The sequence below is a fragment of the Schistocerca cancellata genome, chromosome 1 (assembly GCF_023864275.1).
Source record: "Schistocerca cancellata isolate TAMUIC-IGC-003103 chromosome 1, iqSchCanc2.1, whole genome shotgun sequence".
Lineage (NCBI taxonomy): Eukaryota > Metazoa > Arthropoda > Insecta > Orthoptera > Acrididae > Schistocerca > Schistocerca cancellata.
Window position 1 is genome coordinate 921,521,061 of NC_064626.1, and position 22,703 is coordinate 921,543,763.

Below are 22,703 nucleotides of genomic sequence, written 5' to 3' on the forward strand. Positions count from 1 at the left end.
AAAGCTGTGAGGACGGGGCGTGAGTCGTGCTTGGGTAGCTCAGTTGGTAGAGCACTTTCCCGCGAAAGGCAAAGGTCCCGAGTTAGAGTCTCGGTCCGCCACACAGTTTTAATCTGCCAGGAAGTTTCATGACCGATAGATGTCTGCTTATTCGTTCGAGAGAATATTGTTTTTATTGTTATACACAAGAGCTTTTTTTTTTGCCTGTGGTCGGTCGCGAAATATAAACCACAGTGAAAACCAAAAATTTTTATTTTCAACATTTAGCTACGCCCTCCAGTTATTTCTCCACATAGTCGCCACTCCGAGACGTAGACACTTGTCGTAACGTGGTACCAGCTTTCCAATTCCCCGCCATAGAAGGCAGCCAGCCACCTGTGATTTCCGCCAATTTCCTACGGTGGTCTGCAGCTCGTCATCTGCTCCAAAATGCTGTCCTCATAGCCAGCGGTTCATGTGAGCGAAGAGATGAAAAACAGAGGTCTGTATGGTGATCAAACACCTCCAATCGAAAACACTGTAGGAGCGTCTTGTTGCACCTACAGTGTTCAGCCGATTATCGTGTGGAATGAAACGCATGACAGTTACATTATGTGGTGTGCATGACGTCATGCAAAACCTCTCAGCAGGCGACTCTCACATGTCGGGAGACACGAATTCTAGGCATCGTTAGGTGCTCACTGTACGTTCAGAACTGGACGTGATAAGAAATGGTTCAAATGGCTCTGAACACTATGGGACTTAACATCTGAGGTCATCAGTCCCCTAGAACTTAGAACTACTTAAACCTAACTAACCTAAGGACATCACATACATCCATGCCCGAGGCAGGATTCGAACCTACGACCGTAGCGGTCGCGCGACTGAACCGCTTGGCCACTGCGGCCGGCCATGGCGTGATAGACGGGCATACTAGAGACACTGCGCAATACATCTGCCCGAAGCTTCACCAGAATTTCACTGCGGTTTCAATTGCGCGACCGATCGGAGGTTGGGGAAAAAAAAGCCATAGTGTATATATAACTAACGATGAAAATGTTCCAGTTTGAAGGCGTTGCTGCAGCGTATGTGCAGCGAAGCGCGACTCCGCTGCGGGTATAGAAGTACCCATATGTAGACAAGCGATTTGTCTGGTATTTGTGTTTTTCAGACAGCTCGCGGTAAACGTGTAAAACGTGAACTATGTCGACGTTATTACCAAAAGCGTCCAAACGGGATCAACGTGCAGTTATTATTTTCTTGGCTGCCGAAAGACAAACATCGGTAGACATCTATAGGTGAATGGGGAATGTGTATGGGACACCATGCCTGTCGAAAACCAACGTTGTGGAATCGTGTTCCAGGTTCCATGCTGCTCGCGATTCGACACAACGTGCGTCCACATATAGCAAATGTCCTAACGCAGAAGTTAGCAACTCAAGTGAGAAACAGTTGATAACCCGCTCTATAGCCCTTATCTCTCCTCATGTGATTGATACGCCTGCGCTCCTTTACAAGGATCTTGAAAGTTCGACGATTCATATCGGACGAGAATGTGCAGCAGGCAATAACGGACTTCTTTACCAGCAGGACACGGTGTTTCACCAAATGGGTATCTTCAACTTGGTGCGGCATTGGGATAATTTACTGAATGCTCACGGCGATTTGCCTGATTGGCATACCGACTCTGGAGAGTACGGCCTTCGAACGGGATCTTTTTGATTGCTCCTTTATATATGGGCTTTCAAGGTATTGGCATCAAACGTCTAAGGATGACAAATCGTGTCATGTCATAGGGAACAGTTTTTGTCAGACACAAAATATTCACTGATGCTTCCCGGTGACATTACGTGTTTTGAATTCGCCGACCCTGGTGTGATCAGATGTCTCCGAATTAGCAAGAGATACTAACCTAGTGTGCTACAGCTTAATACTACGTGCCCCAGTATACTGGCAGAGTGATTTTCAACAAGAAAATCTTAAGAATGAGTCTCTCCAAGCAGAGAAAAATATTTTAGAAGCGCTGTCTACACCTTTTAACAGGGAGCAGATGACAGGACTACAGGCAACACACATTGCATACGAAAACAGCATAGTGCCTATGCAGTTCCACAGTTCGAACATAACCAATTATAAAAGACGCTTACTGTCGCTAGGAAGTGTCAGCGGAGGATATTTTGTGTCCTTTTCGTTCCGTAGATACATACTGAGATGATCGTCAATGTTGTAGAACATTTAATACAACAAAAGTACACATTTACAGAAGAAAATTGATGATAATGCTGCTTCCACAGATCTCAAGTAAAATGGTCCTCAAGTATACAGAAACAGTAAAAAAGTTCAAATATATTTTGTTTAAAAGTTAGTACCAAACTTGTGATAAACATGTAAACTGAATTGCATGAGAATTCCTAGGGCATTTAGAGTAGATTAGATTAGATTTACTTTCATTCCAATTGATCCGTAGTGAGGAGGTCCTGCAGGATGTGGAACATGTCAGAAAAACAACAATACATGACAAATATTTACAACTAAAACAAATAAGCTAATGTACCATTCCACAGGTCCCAAGTGGAATGATCGTCATTTCTTAATGAACACTACATGAAAGAGTCATTTTACAAATACTAATGCACTGAATTTAAAATAAAAAAGTTTTTTATTTATTTATAAGGTAATAAACATATAATACAACTACTATAATACTTATTTACAATGAACACATTACTGCACCGAAATTGTGCAGAAGTTATATATATATATCAGTTGGTTTTGCTGACAAATTCATCAATGGAGTAGAAGGAGTTGGTCACCAATAAATCCTTTAGGCTTCTCTTAAACTGAATTTCATTGGTTGTTAAGCTTTTTATGGCTGCTGGCAGGTAATTGAAAATGTGTGTTCCTGAATAATGCACACCTTTTTGTACAAGACTAAGTGACTTTAAATCCTTGTGAAGATTATTCTTATTTCTAGTATTGATTCCATGAATTGAGCTGTTGGTTTGAAAAAGTGATATATTTTTAATGACTAATTTCATTAAGGAATAAATCTATTGGGAAACAGTAGTTAGTATCCCTAGTTCCCTAAACAGGCTTCTGCAGGATGTTCTTGAGTTCACACCACACACAACTCTTACTGCACGTTTTTGTGCCCGGAAATCCTTAGCTTGGCTTGATGAATTACCCCAAAAAATAATCCCATATGACATTATGGAATGAAAGTAAGCATAATATGCCAGCTTTTTCATTTTTATATCCCCTATGTCTGACAAAATTCGCATTGCAAACAGAGATTTGTTAAGACGCTTCAGCAGTTCTGTGATGTGCTCCTCCCAGTTGAATTTATTATCAAGCTGTAATCCCAAGAATTTAACACTTTCCACTTCTTCTATCTTCTTGTCATCGTATGTTAGACATATACATTGAAACCACGCATCGTCAGACAGAATGCAGTTTACAATACTTGCTTACACAGATCGCATTACTGCACTAAATATGTGGAGAAGTCAGATTATACGTAACACTCATCTTATTTGAAATTATTAACAGTACAGATATTAATTGGGTCTACTAAGAAATTCGTTAATGACGCAAAAGGGGTTAGCCACCAACAACTCTTTCAGGCTCCTGTTAAATTACACTTTATTAATTGTTGAACTTTTTATAACTGCTGGCAAGTTACTGAAAATGTATGTTCCTAAATAATGGACGCCTTTTTATGCAAAAGAAAGTTACTTTAAATCTTTATGAGGATTATTTCTAGTACTGATTACATGAACTAAATTGGTTGTTAGCAAAAGAGATATACTATGGAGACAAATTGCATGAAAGAAAATATACGCTGGAAAGGAGTAGTTAATATTACCTGATCCTTAAATAGCCTTCTGCAGGACGACTGCAATTCACGTCAGAAATAATTCGTATTATAAGCTTTTGGAGTTAGAAGTCTTTTACTTGTTTTGATGAGTTAACCCAAAATATCTTTTCGCACGGTATTATGGAATGAAAGTAAATTATGTCAGTTTTTAAAATTTTTATACCACTTATTCCTGTCAACCTCCACATTACGAAATTAAAGATTTGTTTTGGACGTTATAGCAGTTGATACTCCTAACTTCCTTGAAATACACAGCGCAGAAGCTAATTTTAGTTTATCCAGCAGCTGACTTAAATAGCAGGTTTCGCTACTTCATTGCAACAGCTCATTGCACAAAATGTATTAATTAAAGATTGTAAGCACGGTCTTAAAGGAATGTTTCTTATATGGCAGGGAAGAATGTTTGCCTTGCGTTACGAGAAACACTTGTTGGTCTACGAGGGCCAAATTCACGACAACAGCTTTAGTCGGCAGGGCAACCTTCTCAGCACCACTGGGTTTATGAAATATGCTCCGCCTAACAGCCGCTTTAGGTCCAGCGACTAGCCAGAGTGCTCCAGCAAAACGGCAAAAAAAGAAAAAAAAGAGAATATCTGCGGCCGGCTAGCTCACTGCGTAAATAAGGGTTATAGTTGCACCGTTTCGAAACACACGCTCTGGATACACTCGCACACTCTCTCGGACCGAAGAGCGCTTCCCAGCCGAAGCGGTCTGATTTATGGCACGGGCATGAACGTTAATTTCTTTTGGAAAGGCTGGCAAGCTGTTACTGGAAAGAACGACCCTCCGTCGCGCTTTCCACGTGCTTTTTTAAACTTGCTGCTTCTCGACTTTTTCCTCCCTCGGCGTCATTAAACAGCCGGAATAGTTCATTTCTGTACATTGGGGCCACAACATACAAAAACAAGTTGCAACAGCTGTAGCCGACTCTGAAAATCTGTGAGATGCCCAATTACAAGAGCTCGCATACAAGTTGCGCATGCGCATTATCAACTGACATACATGAAAGAAAGACAAAAAATACGAGCAACTGAATTCCTCTAATACTTGACCACCAACATTGCAGCTTCATCCGTTTACCAGGATGAAATGCCGCGCCTGCCCTATCTTATGAACAACACAAGCACACACATTCCATTTTTATCTACACTAAAAAAAGATGCGTTGTTAGATGACTCAAATATAGTTTTCTGAAAAAGAGAATATATTGTATTAAAACAGCCAATATTTTTTCATCGTTCTACCATAGTGATGCTATCCAGAGAACAGAAACATGCAAGAGTATTTTAACTTTACCGTCGTGTAAGGAAGGAAGGACAATCGTATATTCACTACTACTAAAAAAAGCCGAGAAAGTGCGATAACACCCATACTCTAAGGGTTCCGTGCAAACTTGTTTATGAATATAGGGAGTTAATCTACAGGTTTTGATGAGTGAGTTGGCGAGTATCAGTATATGTGTCATAAATGGCCGTATCTTTCGATTGAGTTGACATAAAAGCTTAAATTTCTTACACCGCCAAGGGACTGTGGACCTTGGTATTCGTCATAAATTTGAACTAGATACCTGTACCGGTTTCTGAAAAAAAGGGGTCTTAGCAGACGGGTAGACAGATGGACAATAGAGTGAACTGATATGGATTCCGCTTTTACTGGCTGACGTACGGGGACCTAAAAAAAAAGTGAAGTCTTATGGCATTGTTGGCTGGGAAATCACGGAAAGCAGGTTCAACCGCAAATTGAGAAGATTTTTCTGTCCTTCGCGCACAATTACATCTTTCCTTCGCGACGGGTGAGAGTTTTATGTTTAAGTGTGTCTGATAAGTGTAGACTCCTGTAATGTATGTGTGTGTAATGTAGTTTTACGTTTGTGTTGTGTGATGACAAGAAATGGGAGTGGATGAAACTCGGTACTACAAGACCGATTCACGAACGATGGCAGTTCGCGGAGCTCGAGACACGGAGAAGGATTGCATTGTTACCTATTTCAAGCGACAGTTGCGGTACGTGCATACAAGCAATTGTTCTTTATGAAAGCGTGTATCCGGCAAATTATGCCTCTGGCGTGCTTGTGTAGTATTTGTCGCTTACCACCACCATCAGCAATGAAAATTCACAACAAATGGAATAAAAATTTAGTTAATAACTCACTATGATCACGTTTAGTGCTCGCATTGGCTGCGACATCCACAGCATAGCGCTCTGAACACTTAAACACTAATGCACGCTCATTGGTTGTCGGAGAAGACGTGGCGTAGGTGCGCAGAACAAGCCTACACTGGACCGCCATCGTTTGTGACTCCAACTATAGCACATAGCCTGTTCCTCTCGAATTTCGCTAATACTTAACAATGTTCACATATGAACTCTGATTGTAATTTCTGATGAGTAGAGTATGCGATACAAACCGAAATATTCCCTATTTTTACTGGGCGAGACAGGATAAGGGTTAAAATATCCATCCAGCTATTCCTATTTAGACTGCCCATTTCGTTTTCTAAATCTCTTCACACAAATTCTGGGACGTTTCTCTGAGCAAGGGAGCTGTCTGTTAGCTGTCTTTTGCAGTCGTAAGTACTGTGACACACATGGCGATAGGCGTCAAAGACATTTGTCGAATGAAATGCGACAGTGGTTAATGAATGTACTGGACTCGTGTTTTGGAGGAGTGAAGCCACCTAGCTTTAAGTTCTCCGTCATTTTTCTGAATCACTTAACATGGAAGATGGAACGGATTTTTAAAAACGACCACGGCCGTTTGCTTATCCCACGCCCTCATCGTCACCGAGACATGTAAGTCTAACTTTCTACCCTTCAAAGACATTTTTACTACCCGCATCTGTCTCTGTGCTTCTACCACACTTTGTAAAAATACCAGGCCGGAGGAAATATGCTGTTTACCACCTAAACCATCCAGTCAAGTCACTTCGGCTGTATATGAAATAAATTACTCTAACAATAAGATTTAACACAAATTAATGATAATGTAGTATCTCAATCTTTCTTAAAACTTGTATCCAAATTCTGAAGAAACATCGCAAAAACAAAATATCGCCAGTTTGTATGAAGCATATTTGACTTAAGCAACAGTGCTGTCGTAAGCTAAACTTGAGAAAGCTTTCAAACAAGCAACGAATATTTACTGTTGCTAACAGTCTGCAGTCGTCATTTGACAAATGAAAACAGTTCTAACAATTGAGAAATTTCTGAATACAATCTACCTCTGCTTCTCTACCCCGAAAACCGTTGAAAACTGGTCGATGTTAAGATTTTTTTCTCATGCCCTTAGCGGACGGTATTTGAGAATAATATTTAGGTATCTCTGCTGGAATAATCGTTAATCCTGTTTTACGATTGTCAGCGGTGCGCTTCGTAGATCCCCCACTAGGAAAAGTAGGTGACTCATTCCAAACGTCTACTTCGCCATACCCAACAATTTTTTTGGTACCCTCCCTCTTTAGTACAACAAGTATGTGATTATTCGTGTTGTCCCTCTGTGTACGTACTGAATCATCGTTATTTTATGCTGCTGTTTATCTCACAAGACGTTTATCTCTCAAGACGTTCCACTACAGCACAGTTCTGTCCATATGTAATAAGCTGTATATGATTGTGTGAGCTCAGCGAATGATAATTGAGACATAAATGAAAAAAAGCTATTTATGCAATACTGTTATTTTATATATGCATTACAGAACGATTATGTCGGTGTTTTATAAGCTCATTTCGTTGATACGCGTTAATTTCAGGTAGCCTGCGATTAACTTTTACCAAGCCCAAAAAAATATGGCATATTCCTTTAATTTGCTCGTGCTCTGTAATTCCATCAGGCTACAGTTGAAATTTATTAATCCTATTGTTAAATGCTATTACATTTTAACGTCCGTATAAAATCTTCAAAACACATTATACTCCTAGTTTCTTCCAACATTATGACCGGATTTTCTTGTAATTTTTCCCGCATAATACTTAATGATAAGTCAAGGCGTCATATGAGGATGAAATTAGTGTCATCTGAAAATCTTTTGACGTATCCTATGCAGACAGACCGTCCTCTTACACTAACCTGTGTCTTTAGATAATTTAGCGAAGATCCATGACAATAGCCAACATTTTCTTGTATTCTTTCGTAAAAAAATAGCATTTATAAGGCACTGATTTTAAATCATACTGCAGCAATTAGAACGTTTTTTTGCATGGTAATTGATCTTTCTAACCTACCAGCATGTTGTTCGTCACGTCAATATTTTATGCCGCCCCATCACTGTGAAATACGAATATCGTTTGCCCTGATACGTAAGATCACTCCTTCTGTTGACAAATTTGTCAACACAGCTCCTTCATAGTAGCTCTGATAGCCTCGCCTAATGCTAATACCTGTTCATAAAAGCTGTAAGTGTAAGAGCGAGAAGAAAAGAAAACTGACATTGTATCCACGAATCTCCAGCAGGAGGATTCTCTCCCCTCACACTGTGTCTCGTGCGCAGTGGGGATACAGTTGAGAGCTGCTCCGCTGGACTCAAAGCAGTGAAGCCTGTGTGGTCAGGTGGCGAGGCTGTTTATCATGATTATCCGTAATCCGCGGCGGCAACATGTTTGAGGTTGCGCAGTGCGGCCAGCGTGCATGCGTAGGCTGAGCCCCGCCCCTGCCTCAATGCAGGCCACAGAATTCCACTGTTCAGAATAACTCAAACGTGTCCCAGCGCACCGCATCTGTTTCTAGAGTCTGCTGACATTAGATCCCCAGATTGGGTCTCCGAATACATATCAGATCTCTCTCCAATGCAGCGTCGAATAAGGGTGCTGCAAGACACTGCTGATAGTTTGTCCGGATTCTTAAGCGCAGTGGCCTCATTTTGGTTCTTTGAAAAGGTAGGTCTTCATATGCAGTCACTCACGTGTTTATTAGGGACTCAATATGAGCACAATTGAAAGGGCAGGGCAAAGAATAGGCCATGTTAGAAGAATCAGTCAAGTATTCATCTGCAATGATCTCGGGAAATCACAGAACATTTGCGTCAGTCTGGCCGGGCGATTGAACTCAGACCCTTCCAATACGAGGAAAACCTAGACATCATTGTACATCCAGTTTCCTGTTGAGTGCGAAGAGCATTCGTCATCTGCACGTCCAGCCATCCAAATTTTCCGTTAGTTAACCCGAAAACCGGTACGATACCGTTGACAAGGTCACGGCCGACTTCCTGCATTATCTTTGCCCACTACGATCTCAGTCTCCGAATTAAAGCCGACAGATGCTACTCTAGCTCCTTTAACAGTTAATTAAGGTCATTTACAATTCGCATCCATAAACAAAAAAACTCCACCAATATCCTATCATCTACATCCAAATACATACTCCGCAAGCCACCGTGTGGTGCATCGCGTAGGTTACTTTGCACCACTACCAGACATTCCCTTCCCCATTCCAGTCGCAAACAGAGCGAGGGAAAAATGACTCCCTATATGCATCCGTACGAGTTCAAATTTCTCTTATCTTCGCGGTCCTCACTCGAAATGTACATTGGCTGCAGTAGAATCATGCTGCATCAGCTTCAAATGCAGGTTCTCTAAATTTTATCAACAGCGTTTCGTGGAAAGAACGTCGCCTACCTTCCAGGGATTCCCATTTGAGTTCCCGAGGCATCTCCGTGACACGTATCATTCGAATCTACCGGTAAGAAATCTGGCAGCCCGCCTCTAAATTGCTTCGATCGTCTTCCTTTAATCCGACATGGTAGGGATCCCAAACACTCGAGTAGTACTCAAGAATGGATTGCACTAGTGTTTTATACGCGGTCTCTTTTATAGATGAGCCACACTTTCCTTAAAATTCTCCCAGTAAACCGAAGTCGACCGTTCGTCTTCCCCACTACCGTCCTTATGTGCTCGTTCCATATCCCTTTGCAACGTTACGCCTAGATATTGAATCGTCCTGATTTTGTCAAGAGTACACTATTAATGCTGTAATCATTACGAGATCATTTTTTTTTGCTCATATGCATTAACTTGTGCTTCTTTCGTTTTAAACGTTTAGAGCTAGCTGTCACTCATCACACCAACTATAAACTTTGTCTAAGTCGTCTTGTACCCTCCTACAGTCACTCAATGTACACCACAACGTCATCAGCAAACAGTCGCTGATTGATACCCAGCCTGTCAGGTCATCTGTCAAGATCTGTCTTCTGTCATCCTTCTTTGCGCACTATTTCAGAGTGTACAGGGACTTACTTTTGCATTTTTTAATTTTCTTTTTATTTTAGTCATCAAGTTTTCCGACTGGTTTGATGTGGCCCGCCACGAATTTCTCTCCTGTGCAACCTTTTCGTCCCAGAGTACCACTTGCAGCCTACGTCGTCAATTATATGCCGGATGTATTCCAAACTTGTCTTCTTCTACAGCTTTTATTCTCTACTGCTCCCTGTAGTGCCATGGAAGATATCCCTTGATGCCTTAACAGATGTCCTATGATCCTGTCCCTTCTTCTTGTCCATGTTTTCCATATGTTCTTTTTCTCGCCGTTTCTGCCGAGAACCTCCTCATTCCTTGTCAGTCCACGTAATTTTCAACGTTCTTCTGTTGCATAACACTTCAAACGCTTCGATTCTCTCCATCTAAACATTCGTCTTATCAGGATTAGCACATGGTAGGTTAAGCAAGATGAAACTATCCACTGTCATGCAAGTTCCGGAACCGTATATGCCAAAAATAAATAAATTGATCATATTGCTGGACCTAGGTGAAAGGGTAGATACTTGGATAGTTTTAAAAAGAAATCTCATTACGTTCACTGCAGAAAACAAGGTGTAGGTATTCCTCTCATTTGTGGTGCCAACATCGACGAACGCTTGAGACACAAATGTCAGCAGAACGTTTCCCATATGTGTCCCCATCAAAGTCCTAGTCAGTTAACTCTATGATGGAATCCAGAGTAGTTACGCGTCTTGTTCGGTATTAAAAAGGTAATGCAGAATCATCATGTGACCATTCTAAATTTTTGATGAGAAAGTCAGTATTTTTCATACGCGATTTCTGTTTTTATGTTTCAGTTGCTTGAGCCCAAGGTCTGCGTATTTCTACGAGTTCCCGCCGTCTGGTAAGTTATTGCTTCACACTTGTATTAGACATTATTTAGCTTGCTTTATGGGAAACAGTTCATTGTTTAGAGACGTACTGCGAGAGATGATACATGCGGTTATCGCTACAAAATTTGGTCCGCAGCTCGTGGTCGTGCGGGAGCGTTCTCGCTTCCCGCGCCCGTGTTCCCGGGTTCGATTCCCGGCGGGGTCAGGGATTTTCTCTGCCTCGTGATGACTGGGTGTTGTGTGATGTCCTTAGGTTAGTTAGGTTTAAGTAGTTCTAAGTTATAGGGGACTGATGACCATAGATGTTAAGTCCCATAGTACTCGGAGCCGAGAGCTACAAAATTTAAGCTCACGCTGTGGTCTCATGAGAGAATTATTATAGGGTGTTATTGTTTCCATGTGACAAAATATTGTTTTTTATTCTAATATAATTGTTTTAGAGCAGTAAAAAGACGAAACTGCCGTACTTTCCTTTAATGTATCTCCATAACGACATAATGAAGAGTAAAGACGTCTAGGAAACGACGCTCGACAAACCACTGAAAATGGGAAGTGTTTTAGGAACTGAAACAATAATATTCTTTTCTTTTCCTGTTGAGCAAGCTGGAAACAAATAAGTATCTTCAGCTCATCATATTTGCTGCTAAAACTTTAATCGTGAAAAAATATTATCGTAAGCTTGAACTGCGTATATACATAATTATCATTAACGAGAGGAAACTTTAATTTCCACAGGTGAAATGGTTATTACATTAACATAAAGAGTTCTTTACGTAGCTGTTACTGTTCCCATGTTGTGCGCACGATGGTTCGCTTACGAAGTTTTGGTTGGAAAACTCAGTTCCGTTCACACACTATTTGACGATGCATAAGAGGATCGTAAAGGATGCCTGCCATTTTACTACTGACATAAAACGGCTACTTCGCCAGAATTAATGTGTAGCTGGGACATGAAAGTTCCACTTTCCGTTTATGCTTTGGTGTGTGATGACACAGAAATGAGTTACAGCATACATAAAATTAATTATTGCTACTACTACTATTGCTAAAAATAATAATAACAATAATAAGTAGTAATAAGCTGACAGAGCGATATCAAAGGTATTTCAGGAAACCTGCTAAACGACCTTGGTCTACGATACACCACCTCCGAAGCACTAGTTATGCTCAGCACCTAAAGGACAGGTTGGACTGGACTGGCGGGAAAAATGATAAGGAGAGGGCGATGAGCACAAAAAAAATCCTGTTTCTGTGGTATAGTCATGCAGACAGAACCAGCAAAGAGGCGTCTGAGGCGTCAGAAATTGTGTTTCTGTTAGTCAGGCCCGATCTTGAAACGGACCACATTGAAATTTGTCAACTTTCGCATGCACAAATCGCTTCCACAGATAAAAGTTACGTTAAGTGATTAAAAAACTACGATGAGTTAGAGGTAAAACATTGAAACGCTAAACTTATATTTTGACACTCATAGCGCCACCAAGTTGTGCATTAAGAGTACGTAATTGTGAAATGATTATTGTTCGTAGCTGATTAACATGGAAGTGTACACTTCATAGTTAGATAGTAGAACCGAGCAAGGTAATGTAGTGATTAGTACATTGGACGACGGTTCAAACCCACGTCCGGCCATCCAGATGTAGGTTTTCTGTGATTTCCCTAAATCGCTCCAGGCAAATGCCGAAATGGTTCCTTTGAAAGGACGCGGCCGATTTCCTTGCCCATCCTTCACACCATCCGAACTTGTGCTCCGTCTCAAATGACCTCGATGTCTGAGGGTCATTAAACGCAATCTTCCTTCCTTCGATAGTAGAAACTGAGATACTAGTTGCCGTATGAAATTTTTACATGTTCGACAGCAGCACAGAGCGAGATACGAAGTGCAAATGCCTTACCCCGTAGTAATTAGAAAAGCTAAGGCGCGAGGGTGTCGCAAGTTTTAATTTCTTCCCTTCAAGAGAGCGGCAGGAAGGAAATTGCTTGGAGCTACATCCCGCTCTCGTGATTTCCTTAGGGCTGGAGATACAAATTAGCCCAGCAGGCAGTTGCAAATGTATGCAATTAAATATATTTGTTTCCTGGTTTACCTGCCCCCACTGAAAAAGCCATCAATGACTAACGAGGATTAAAATCGTTAACAAGTATATTTTCAGAGGTCTATACATGATTAACACGTTTACTGGCATCCAGCTGATCCTCAGGTCGTTTCATAAATCCTACACAAGTAATTGCAAATAAACCCCCGTAATTTCTAAGTACATTGAAATTGACTAAAGAGGCTAAAGAGAATCACGAAGGGAGAAAATTTTTTAATGCCACGTCTGTTTCCATTTCACTCACGTGATTTAATGCACTGTTGGTATCCAGATCACTGGAAGTTGGTTTAGCTGATTTACTTAATAAGAGATGATAATATATGAATGCGTGGTGTCCGTTCTTTCGGACTTGTCCGAAAGAACAGTCACCACGCGGAATCCGCAGATGTGATGGGTAGTATGTAAATTGAAAGAGAAGGGGGTGAAAGGAAGGAAAAGGGAAGGGACTATTGATATCGGCTGCATCAGGACTTTGTGCGCCATCAGGAGACGACTGAAAATGTGTGCCGGACCAGGATCCGAGCCTGGGATCTCCTGCTTTCAAGGCAGTTGCGTTAAGTACTGGGCCACCCGGACACTATGTTTATTGCAACTGTGCGGAATATCTCGGCACGTACATGTCTGAAAGAACAGACACCACGCATTCCTGTAACTGATTCTCATCGATGGACAATGAATTCGCTTCAGTGCGGATGCACAATTACGTGCGACATCCTACGGGAATTTCCAAGTAACGATCATGGAGGATATGGACAGGGACTTGCAGATATGTGGCGCTAGGTGGGAGTGTGGGTCGGCCGATAGGCTTGCCGAGTTAGTCCGCATAATGGCGATAAATGCAAGTTTTCAACCGTCGCCGCCGATGCTGCACAGAGTCCTGATTGAGCTCATACCAATAGTCCCTTCCTCTCCTTCCCCGCCAGCCTCCTACCGTATACTGCCTTGCCTTTGAAACACACAACACAGGAGTAGTTCCAGGTGTAGATCTTACTACACGTGTGCGTACGAACGGAGATTGAAACCACCTGGGCCCAGATGAGTAAATATCCGGAGTCCAACAGGCAAGTGGAGGGAGAAAGTGTTTAATGTCCTGTCGACGTCAGGTGAGATGAGACGTTATCTCGGGTAGACAACGCTAGAAATGGAAATAGGCCGTGGCCTTGGTTAAGGGACCATCAGAGTGTTCGGCTCTAGTGGTTGAAAGATACGTACATGGCCATACACAGATTTCAACCTCGCTCCTCCAGAATACGAATTTAATATCACACTCAAGAAAACAGTTCATAAAATATTCTACTGCTATCTATAGTGTATCCAAGTATTTAATGTTTGAAAGAAATGATAATATTGAATATCTCTGTGACCCTAGTGCTCTTCTTCCAAATACCACGTTCTTACGAACAGCAGTGATGTACAGATTACGTAAATATGAGTCCCATCTTAACGAGCACACTATTTTTTGTGTGTCAGATGTGCAACTGTCTAGTTTCGATGATTATAATGAGCTCTTTTCCAGCGCAGAGTGATTTTGCAGATAAAAGCGAGGGAAGGGCTAAGCGCAGTCCCAGCATCCAGGCTGTTCCTATCGAAGGACCCGCCGAAATTATATTCATGCCCACACTCTATGATCGGATTGTCTGCCCTCATTACGTGGGACACTGCGGAATTTGTCCAAACATATGAGCACAGCCTGGTAATCAGGAGTTTTTTTTCATATACTTATTTATCAACATTTTGTGCATTTCACTATAGCACTTTAGTCAGTTTTATAAAAAGCATTTTTCTCTCATCTGTTGGCTCAGTACTTCTTCGGTCTTTGCATTTCATCATTCTTTCTTCGTCTGAAATCACTCTTCCCATTGTTTATTTGTTGACCTTCGTTTGTAGTGCACCTTTTATGGTTTTTGAATTTCTGTATTTTGTCTGCTTTGTTTTCTAGATCTTATTTCTCTATCGTTCCATGGATAATGTTGTTTTCTGATGACCTGATTTGAAGTCTGAAGAACGAAATGCGTTTTTTCCTGATCGTGCTCTTTGTCAGTTCCGTTTTATTGCACATTGTTTCATTATTTTAATGCGTTTTTTTTATTGTAGTCTCATATGACGTTATGGGTTCCCTTGTGCTGCAAGTTATATATCTGCCACACATTCTACAGCTTTTCATGGTTTCTGGTGATGTAGTTTTTCTTTCCGTTGTTTTAGGCGTGTTAAACCACTTATTTCCTTTGCTATTTCTGTTTTTAAAAAGAAACAAACAGAGTCTTGCAAAAGGAGAAATTTCACTCCATTTTTCTTAGCAAGCGCGGAAATTAAGATTTCTCTTTAATAACCCTTCGACCACATATTGGTGCCATCGCCGGCGCCAGTAATGGTAAATAGTTGTGGGATATTGCCCACACACTGGAACCAATATTCATTTGAATTCGCAAGGAGAAAACGTAAGCATGTTTGGCGGACAGATCGTGGCCGGTGAATTTGCGGATCTGGACGTATTTTGACGTTGCAAAACAAGAAACGAAATATGTAAAAGGTGATGGTGGCAATGGCTGTAACACATACGAGTACATACAAATACTCCAGTCTCAGACGATCTATTGCGTAGCACTGATAGTAACAAGACGTGGTCTGGAAAATTCGTCTAGGACAAGTCATCGTTTGGTTTAATACACCCTTTGCTTTACATAAGATACATTCACTGCAGAAAAATTCCAAAATCTGTTGGAGATATGTGTAAGCCACAAGTTTCGCAGAACAGAGTTAAGAGAGAAACGTTCTGAAATATGTTTTCATAAATATTATGTAGCATGTGATTAAATTTGTATTTGGATGGAAACTATGACTCACGGATAAGAAGATACTTTACGACCTAGCCCACCCAACAAGTCGAACATACAGTGTAGTTGTTGGCTGATAGTAACTTTATGAAATTAATTCTTAAAACATTACCTTGCTAATTTTTTTTCTACTTTGCATACAAATTGTCTGCTCACAGAAAGTTACAGACGTTTCTGTATGTAACCTCTATTTTCTAACATACTTCTTCAATTTCCAGAAACCAACAAAAACAGTAATTCGAGTAATACCAACTGCAACATTTCAAAAACCATATCAGTTAGCCTGCTTTATAGTACTCGTAGACAGAAGACGTAATTCACCATACCTTACATTCAGCAACTAAGTTCTCAGTCACATTAAAAACTTAAGACCTTATGCTCCTGAAGTGTCGGAAATGTTAGAATACAATGCAAGCCTTTTTCAGGTTTCTCCATCGTCGCAAAATTCTCGGAATATCAAATGGCATGAGGTGTATGGCAAGAACTTGGGTGAATCACGCTTTATTGCTCAAGTATATAAATACATCAATAAAAACAAGCACAGTTATAGAATGAATAGAAATACATACATCAACAGTCAATCTTTTTTAGGTAGGTGCGTGTGTTTATACCTTAACAGTTACGTCTCCGAAAAGAGTTGCAGCATCTTGCTGGTAAAGTTACAAAAACTCAAGAACCTGTGAGTTATTCCACTGTTCCTGAGACACAGTGTTTTCAAATATCCGACCTGGAAGTACAAGCGATAAAGAAATCTGGGTTTCGAAAAGACAACCAAAACAAGCTTCGTTGGAGCCAATGTGTGGTTGGTCTACCTGTGTTGGTTCCAGTGCCCTTTGATGTTTGGTCAAAATACGGACAAGCAAAGGAGCCGTAACAAAATTTGGACCATTGTTGGTTCCAGTGCTATTTCGTCGATTCACACAATGAAGGAACACTGTTGGCGCCAACGTGTGGACCCAGCCTAAGGACCATGAAGATAAAATGCGAGAAATTAGGAGTCGTACGGAGGCTTTTAAGCAATCGTTTTTTCTCGCTCTATTTAGAAGCGGAACAGGAAAGGAAATGACTAGTAGTGGTAAAAGATACCCTCCATCAAACACCGTACTGTGGCTTCGTAGTATGTAAGTAAATATAGAAGAGTTGATTATAAACTGTCTGACAAGAAAAGTGTAGCATCCAGAATACACAGTCGGATGTCAACATAACTTCGTACACGTACACACCATCGGCGGGTAACTAAATGGCTAGAGTTCCAGTCATCCCAGACAGTTAGAACAGTCACCAGAGTCAATTTGTATTGTTCGTGTTTAGTGTAATTACCGGGCCTGGTAAGGATATAAAGGCCGTGAACAGCGTCATATGTTGAATGATTACTATAAAGGATACGGAAATGGCGTGTACTCGTGTGAAACAGCACTACCAGCAGCTGACAGTCTCCAGTATCAGGCTCCGGCATCTATTTTTTTTCTGTTTATGCGTGTCCTGATTGTTCTTCATTCTATCCTTAATATTCTGTCTATTTCTACAGCTTTGAAAATGGTTGCAACTTTTCCGGCCAAATTATGGTACAAATAATTTTTTGCTCCACTGGGATCTAACCGGGTACCACCAGGATTTAACGATCTCACCCGATCGTAGAACATTTCCGCTTCAGCCGCTATAGTTATATGAAGTTCCGATAGGTGGCGGCGCTGTACGTAACCTACAAAATGGCATATTTAACGAAGTTGCGTTCCAAGCAGGGAGCTGCCATTGAGTTTCTTTTCGCGGAAAAACAGAGCATCGCAGAGATTCATTGGCTCTTCCAGAATGCCTACCGAGACTTGGCAATGACCAAAAGCACGGTGAGCCGTTGGGCGAAGCGTGTATCATCATCGCAACGAGGTCGCGCTAACCTGTCCGATCTCCCACGTGCCGTCCGTCCGCACACGCCTGTGACATCTGCAATGTTGGAACGCGCGAACACATTCATTCGTTGATGATCGATGGATCACAGTCTAACACTGCTCAACTGGACGTCCCTGACAGTAGAGGTGACGCATTCGTCCACTAGTTGGGGTACTCAAATGTGTGTACTAATAGAAGACCATATAAAGCAATGAAGAATCATTTGTACGGAAACGCTTTCTCGTTACGATGCTCATCGTGACAATTTTTTGTCGAACGTCGTCACAGTCGATGAAACAAGGGTTCATCGCTTCGAACCGGAAATAAAAGAGCAATCCATGGCGTGTCACCACACCAACTCTCCTCCGAAGAAAAAGGTCAAGGCCGCACCTTCAGCAGATAAAGTCGTGGCGACAGTCTTCTGTGACTTTGAAAGATTTATTCTGTTTGATGTCCTCCCTCAGGGTCCAACGATCAACTCTGAAATGTATTGTTCTACCCTCAGTATCTACAGCAGAAGCCTGTTCGTCGCCACAAAAATGTTAACGAACTTCTATTACCTCATAACAATGCAAGGGTTCACGCAAGGCTGCACACCTGAAAAGGGCTCACAAAACTTCATTAGACGGGTCTTCCTCGTCCAATCTACAGTCCGGATCTCGCAGCTTCCTACTTCCGTCTGTTTGGCACTTTGAAAGATGCACTCCTCGGAAAGCAGTACGTGGGTGATGTGAAGGTTATACTAATGCAGCAAGACGTTGGCTCCGACGTCGACTAGTAGAATGGTACCATGCGGGAATACAGGCCCTCACAGTAAGGTGGCGTAAAGCTACCGCACTGAACGGAGATTCTGTTAAAAAATAGGGTTTTGTAGCCGAAAGAATGGGAAATAATATCATGTATTGGAATCCTGAATAAAACCAACCTGCTTCCACAAAAAAGTCTGCATTACTTATTGAAAGCCTGTGGTGTGCGTACTGTAAGACCTTCCGTACACACACCATCAGATTATTTGACTTGTCGCTCTAACGAAGTAGGCGAGTGTCAGAAATATGTCTCGTGGTCTTATCTTGGTGTGTTTATCTTCTGCCGTTAGGTCAGACGATAGAAATGCCACTTGCACGCTTAGAGGAGCAAACTGACGGTGACCAAAATTGACAATCTGAAGTTCCTTTGGTCTTGGTACGTTAATCTTATTCTCACATATCTCTGATACTTGACAAAGTGTCTGGCTATGTACAGGAATATGATAATCTTCTTAGGTGCAGACTGGCGCAGACAAATGCAGACTCGTACAGACTAATGCAGACTGACTAATCGGAGGTCTGTACACTCGTTATAATACCTCGCGCGTTCAGGTATCACTGCGCGAGTGTGATCTGTGAGGAGAAAAGGTTCTACGTTAGCAGCAATATCATTGGCTGCGTTACATATTAATACGCGGATCGGCGGAAGCAGAATTTGGTCCGTCTCTAAGGCAGCGCCATCCCGTAGTGCGGAGACGGACGAGCGCTGCGCCTGCGCTGTTGTGCTTAGCGGGTCGCGCTCTAGCGGGAAAGTTGTGTACGCGCTGACTACGCGGAACTATGTACACAACAAAGCCTCTCGTACAACACTAGTATTTTCACTTTTTCGAATAAAAACTGATGTTGGTATTGTTGTTTTGTCGGGCGAACTCTCCAGGCGTGCAAGAAGTTAGAGCGGATGCTCGCGTGAGGGCGGGAGGTTCCGGCAGAGTCGCTGAGCCGCGGACTCGGTCACAGCTGCCGACGGGCCAAGTGAAGTCGAACCAAGGCAAGCCAAGCAAGCGAGCAGGCGAGCATCAGGGATTGTGTTTCGAGGGCGAACGCGGCCACCCGATACGGGCGGCGGGTAGGGTTACGCCGGCCAGCGCTCACAGGCGCCGCGCCGCGCCGCTGCCCACCTGCCCGGCGGACCAGCTGCCCGGGGGCCCGGCGTCGCAACCCGACCTCGCAACAGGCGCACACGCGCACAGGCGCTTCCTCCCTAGGTCGCCACCACAAAGAACACGTTCGTATTTTACCCTTCCGTCTCGGTATTCCTCTTGTGATTCCCTTGTCAACCTGATAGGGAAGGAGTACAGATTCTTCTTTCGTACATGTCTCTGAGCTACCAATACTTTGGGCACCATGTTGGCTATTTTTATCGTCCGTCATAGTTGCTCGTATTAAGATAAAAATACTAACCAAACTGCCTCTCACGATAGCAGTAAGTAAACTCTTGTTGCTGAAATTTTAAATTTAGCTTTTGAGAAATCTTTCACCCAGGAGGATCGTACAAACATACCCCCCTTTGAGTCTCGTACAGATTCCCGTATGGAGGACGTAGTGATAGACATCCCTGGGGTTGTGAAGCAGCTGAATGGGTTGATAATAAATAAATCGCCAGGTCCTGATGGGATTCAAATTCGGTTTTACAGAGTACTCTACTGCATTGGCTCCTTACTTAGCTTGCATTTATCGCGAATCTCTTGCCCAACGTAAAGTCCCGAGCGACTGGAAAAAAGCACAGGTGACGCCTGTATATAAGAAGGGTAGGAGGGCGGATCCTCAAAATTACAGACCAATATCCTTAACATAGGTTTGTTGTAGGATTCGCGAACATATTCTCAGTTCGAACATAATGAATTTCCTTGATACAGAGAAGTTGCTGTCCATACATCAGCACGGCTTTAGAAAGCATCGCTCCTGCGAAACGCAACTTGCCCTTTTTTCACATGATATCTTGCGAACCATGGATGAAGGGTATCAGACGGATGCCATATTCCTTGATTTCCGGAAAGCGTTTGACTCGGTGCCCCACTGCAGACTCCTAACTAAGGTACGAGCATATGGGATTGGTTCCCAAATATGTGAGTGGCTCGAATACTTCTTAAGTAATAGAACCCAGTACGTTGTCCTCGATGGTGAGTGTTCATCGGAGGTAAGGGTATCATCTGGAGTGCCCCAGGGAAGTGTGGTAGGTCCGCTGTTGTTTTCTATCTACATGAATGATATTTAGGATAGGATGGATAGCAATGTGCGGCTGTTTGCTGATGATGCTGTGGTGTACGGGAAGGTGTCGTCGTTGAGTGACTCTAGGAGGATACAAGATGACTTGGACAGGAGTTGTGATTGGTGTACAGAATGACAGCTACCTCTAAATATAGATAAATGTAAATTATTGCAGATGAATAGGAAAAAAGGTCCTGTAATGTTTGAATACTCCATTAGTAGTATAGAGCTTGACACAGTCACGTCGATTAAATATTTGGGCGTAACGTTGCAGAGCGTTATGAACTGGGACAAGCATGTAATGGCAGTTGTGGGGAAGGCGGATAGTCGTCTTCGATTCATTGGTAGAATTTCGGGAAGGTGTGGTTCATCTGTAAAGGAGACCCCTTATAAAACACTAATACGACCTATTCTTGAGTACTGCTCGAACGTTTGGAATCCCTATCGGGTCGGATAGAGGGAGGACATAGAAGCAATTCAGAGGCGGGCTGCTATATTTGTTACTGGTAAGTTTGATCATCACGCGAGTGTTACGGAAATGCTTCAGGAACTCGGGTGGAAGTCTCTGGAGGAAAGGAGGCGTTCTTTTCGTGAATCGCTACTGAGGAAATTTAGAGAACCAGCATTTGAGGCTCACTGCAGTACAATTTTACTGTCGCCAACTTATATTTCGCGGAAAGACCACAAAAATAAGAGAGATTAGGGCTCGTACAGAGGCATATAGGCAGTCATTTTTCCCTCGTTCTGTTTGGGAGTGGAACAGGGAGAGAAGATGCTAGTTGTGGTACGAGGTGCCCTCCGCCACGCACCGTATGGTCGATTGCGGAGTATGTAGATGTAGATGTAGGTAGAATGGGACTAGACGCAACATTATAGACCAGTCTCAATTATTCCCGTCTATCAAAGAACACTAAAACTTATTTTGAGCTCGGCTATAGTGACATAAACTCCTTGACAAAAAAAGTGAAGCACTCAGAAGAGGAGGAGGAAACTAAATTCAACTTCCTGTGCTGAGAGGATATACGAGATGTGACCAGAAAGTGACAGGAATTTTTGTTTTTCTTTAAGTATCAATTTAGTACCTCTGAGATATAATACACTTGCACCAGCGCTTTCTCCAATCTTGGAAGCACTTCTGAAACTCACTTTTCGTTATGGTGCACAGTACCTTCAGCCATTCTGTTTTTATCTCATCAGTGGTGACAAAACGAAGCCATTTCATGGCTGCCTTCAGCCTCGGGAATAGAAAGAAGTCACAGGAGGCTGTTTCTGGCGAATACAGTTGCTGAGGCAACGTAACGGTTTTGTTCTTGCCATAAAATTACGAACAAGCATTGAGGTGCGATCGGGAGCATTAGCGTGATGGAATTTCCACGAGTGGTTTTGCCACACTCCTGCTCGCTTTCTTCGGTTCGCTTCACGAAAAAGGCGGATAACTTCCAGGCAGTGCTCCATATTGACTGTACAACCACAAGGAAGAAGCTCATGATGCACTATCCCATTACGATCTAAGAAAACACTGAGAACAACCTCCACATGTGATCTAATAACGGCCTTGATACGCCTGGGCATTGAGTCAAACAGAGCTTGAATGGCGTGTACAGCTACAGCTGCCCATGCCGATGCCACAGGCGTATTGTGACGAACCAGTTGCTCGGCCACCATTGACCAGACGTTTTCAGCTGGTGAGACATCTGGGGAATGAGCTCGCCTGGGCAGCAGTCGAACATTTTCGGTATCCATAAAGGCCCGTGCAGCACCTGCAACATGCGGTCGTGCATTATCCTGCTGAAATGTACGGTTTCGCAGGGATCGTGGTTATTCTGGGTACTTATTTCTCAGGATCTATGCACCCAAATTGCGTGAAAATGAAATCACATGTCAGGTCTAGTATAATATATTTTTGCAATGAATACCCGTTTATCATCTGCATT

At 42.4% G+C, this 22,703-nt stretch overlaps 1 protein-coding gene across 1 annotated transcript in view; it reads left to right on the forward strand.

Moving 5' to 3' along the window:
* Window positions 1-22,703, forward strand: part of LOC126114536 (SAM and SH3 domain-containing protein 1-like) — a 443,876-nt gene that overhangs the window by 190,631 nt on the left and 230,542 nt on the right. Inside the window, exon 5 of the mRNA XM_049915025.1 lies at window positions 10,903-10,949. Within this exon, the coding sequence (XP_049770982.1) occupies window positions 10,903-10,949 (47 nt within the window). The remainder of the gene's footprint in view (window positions 1-10,902; window positions 10,950-22,703) is intronic.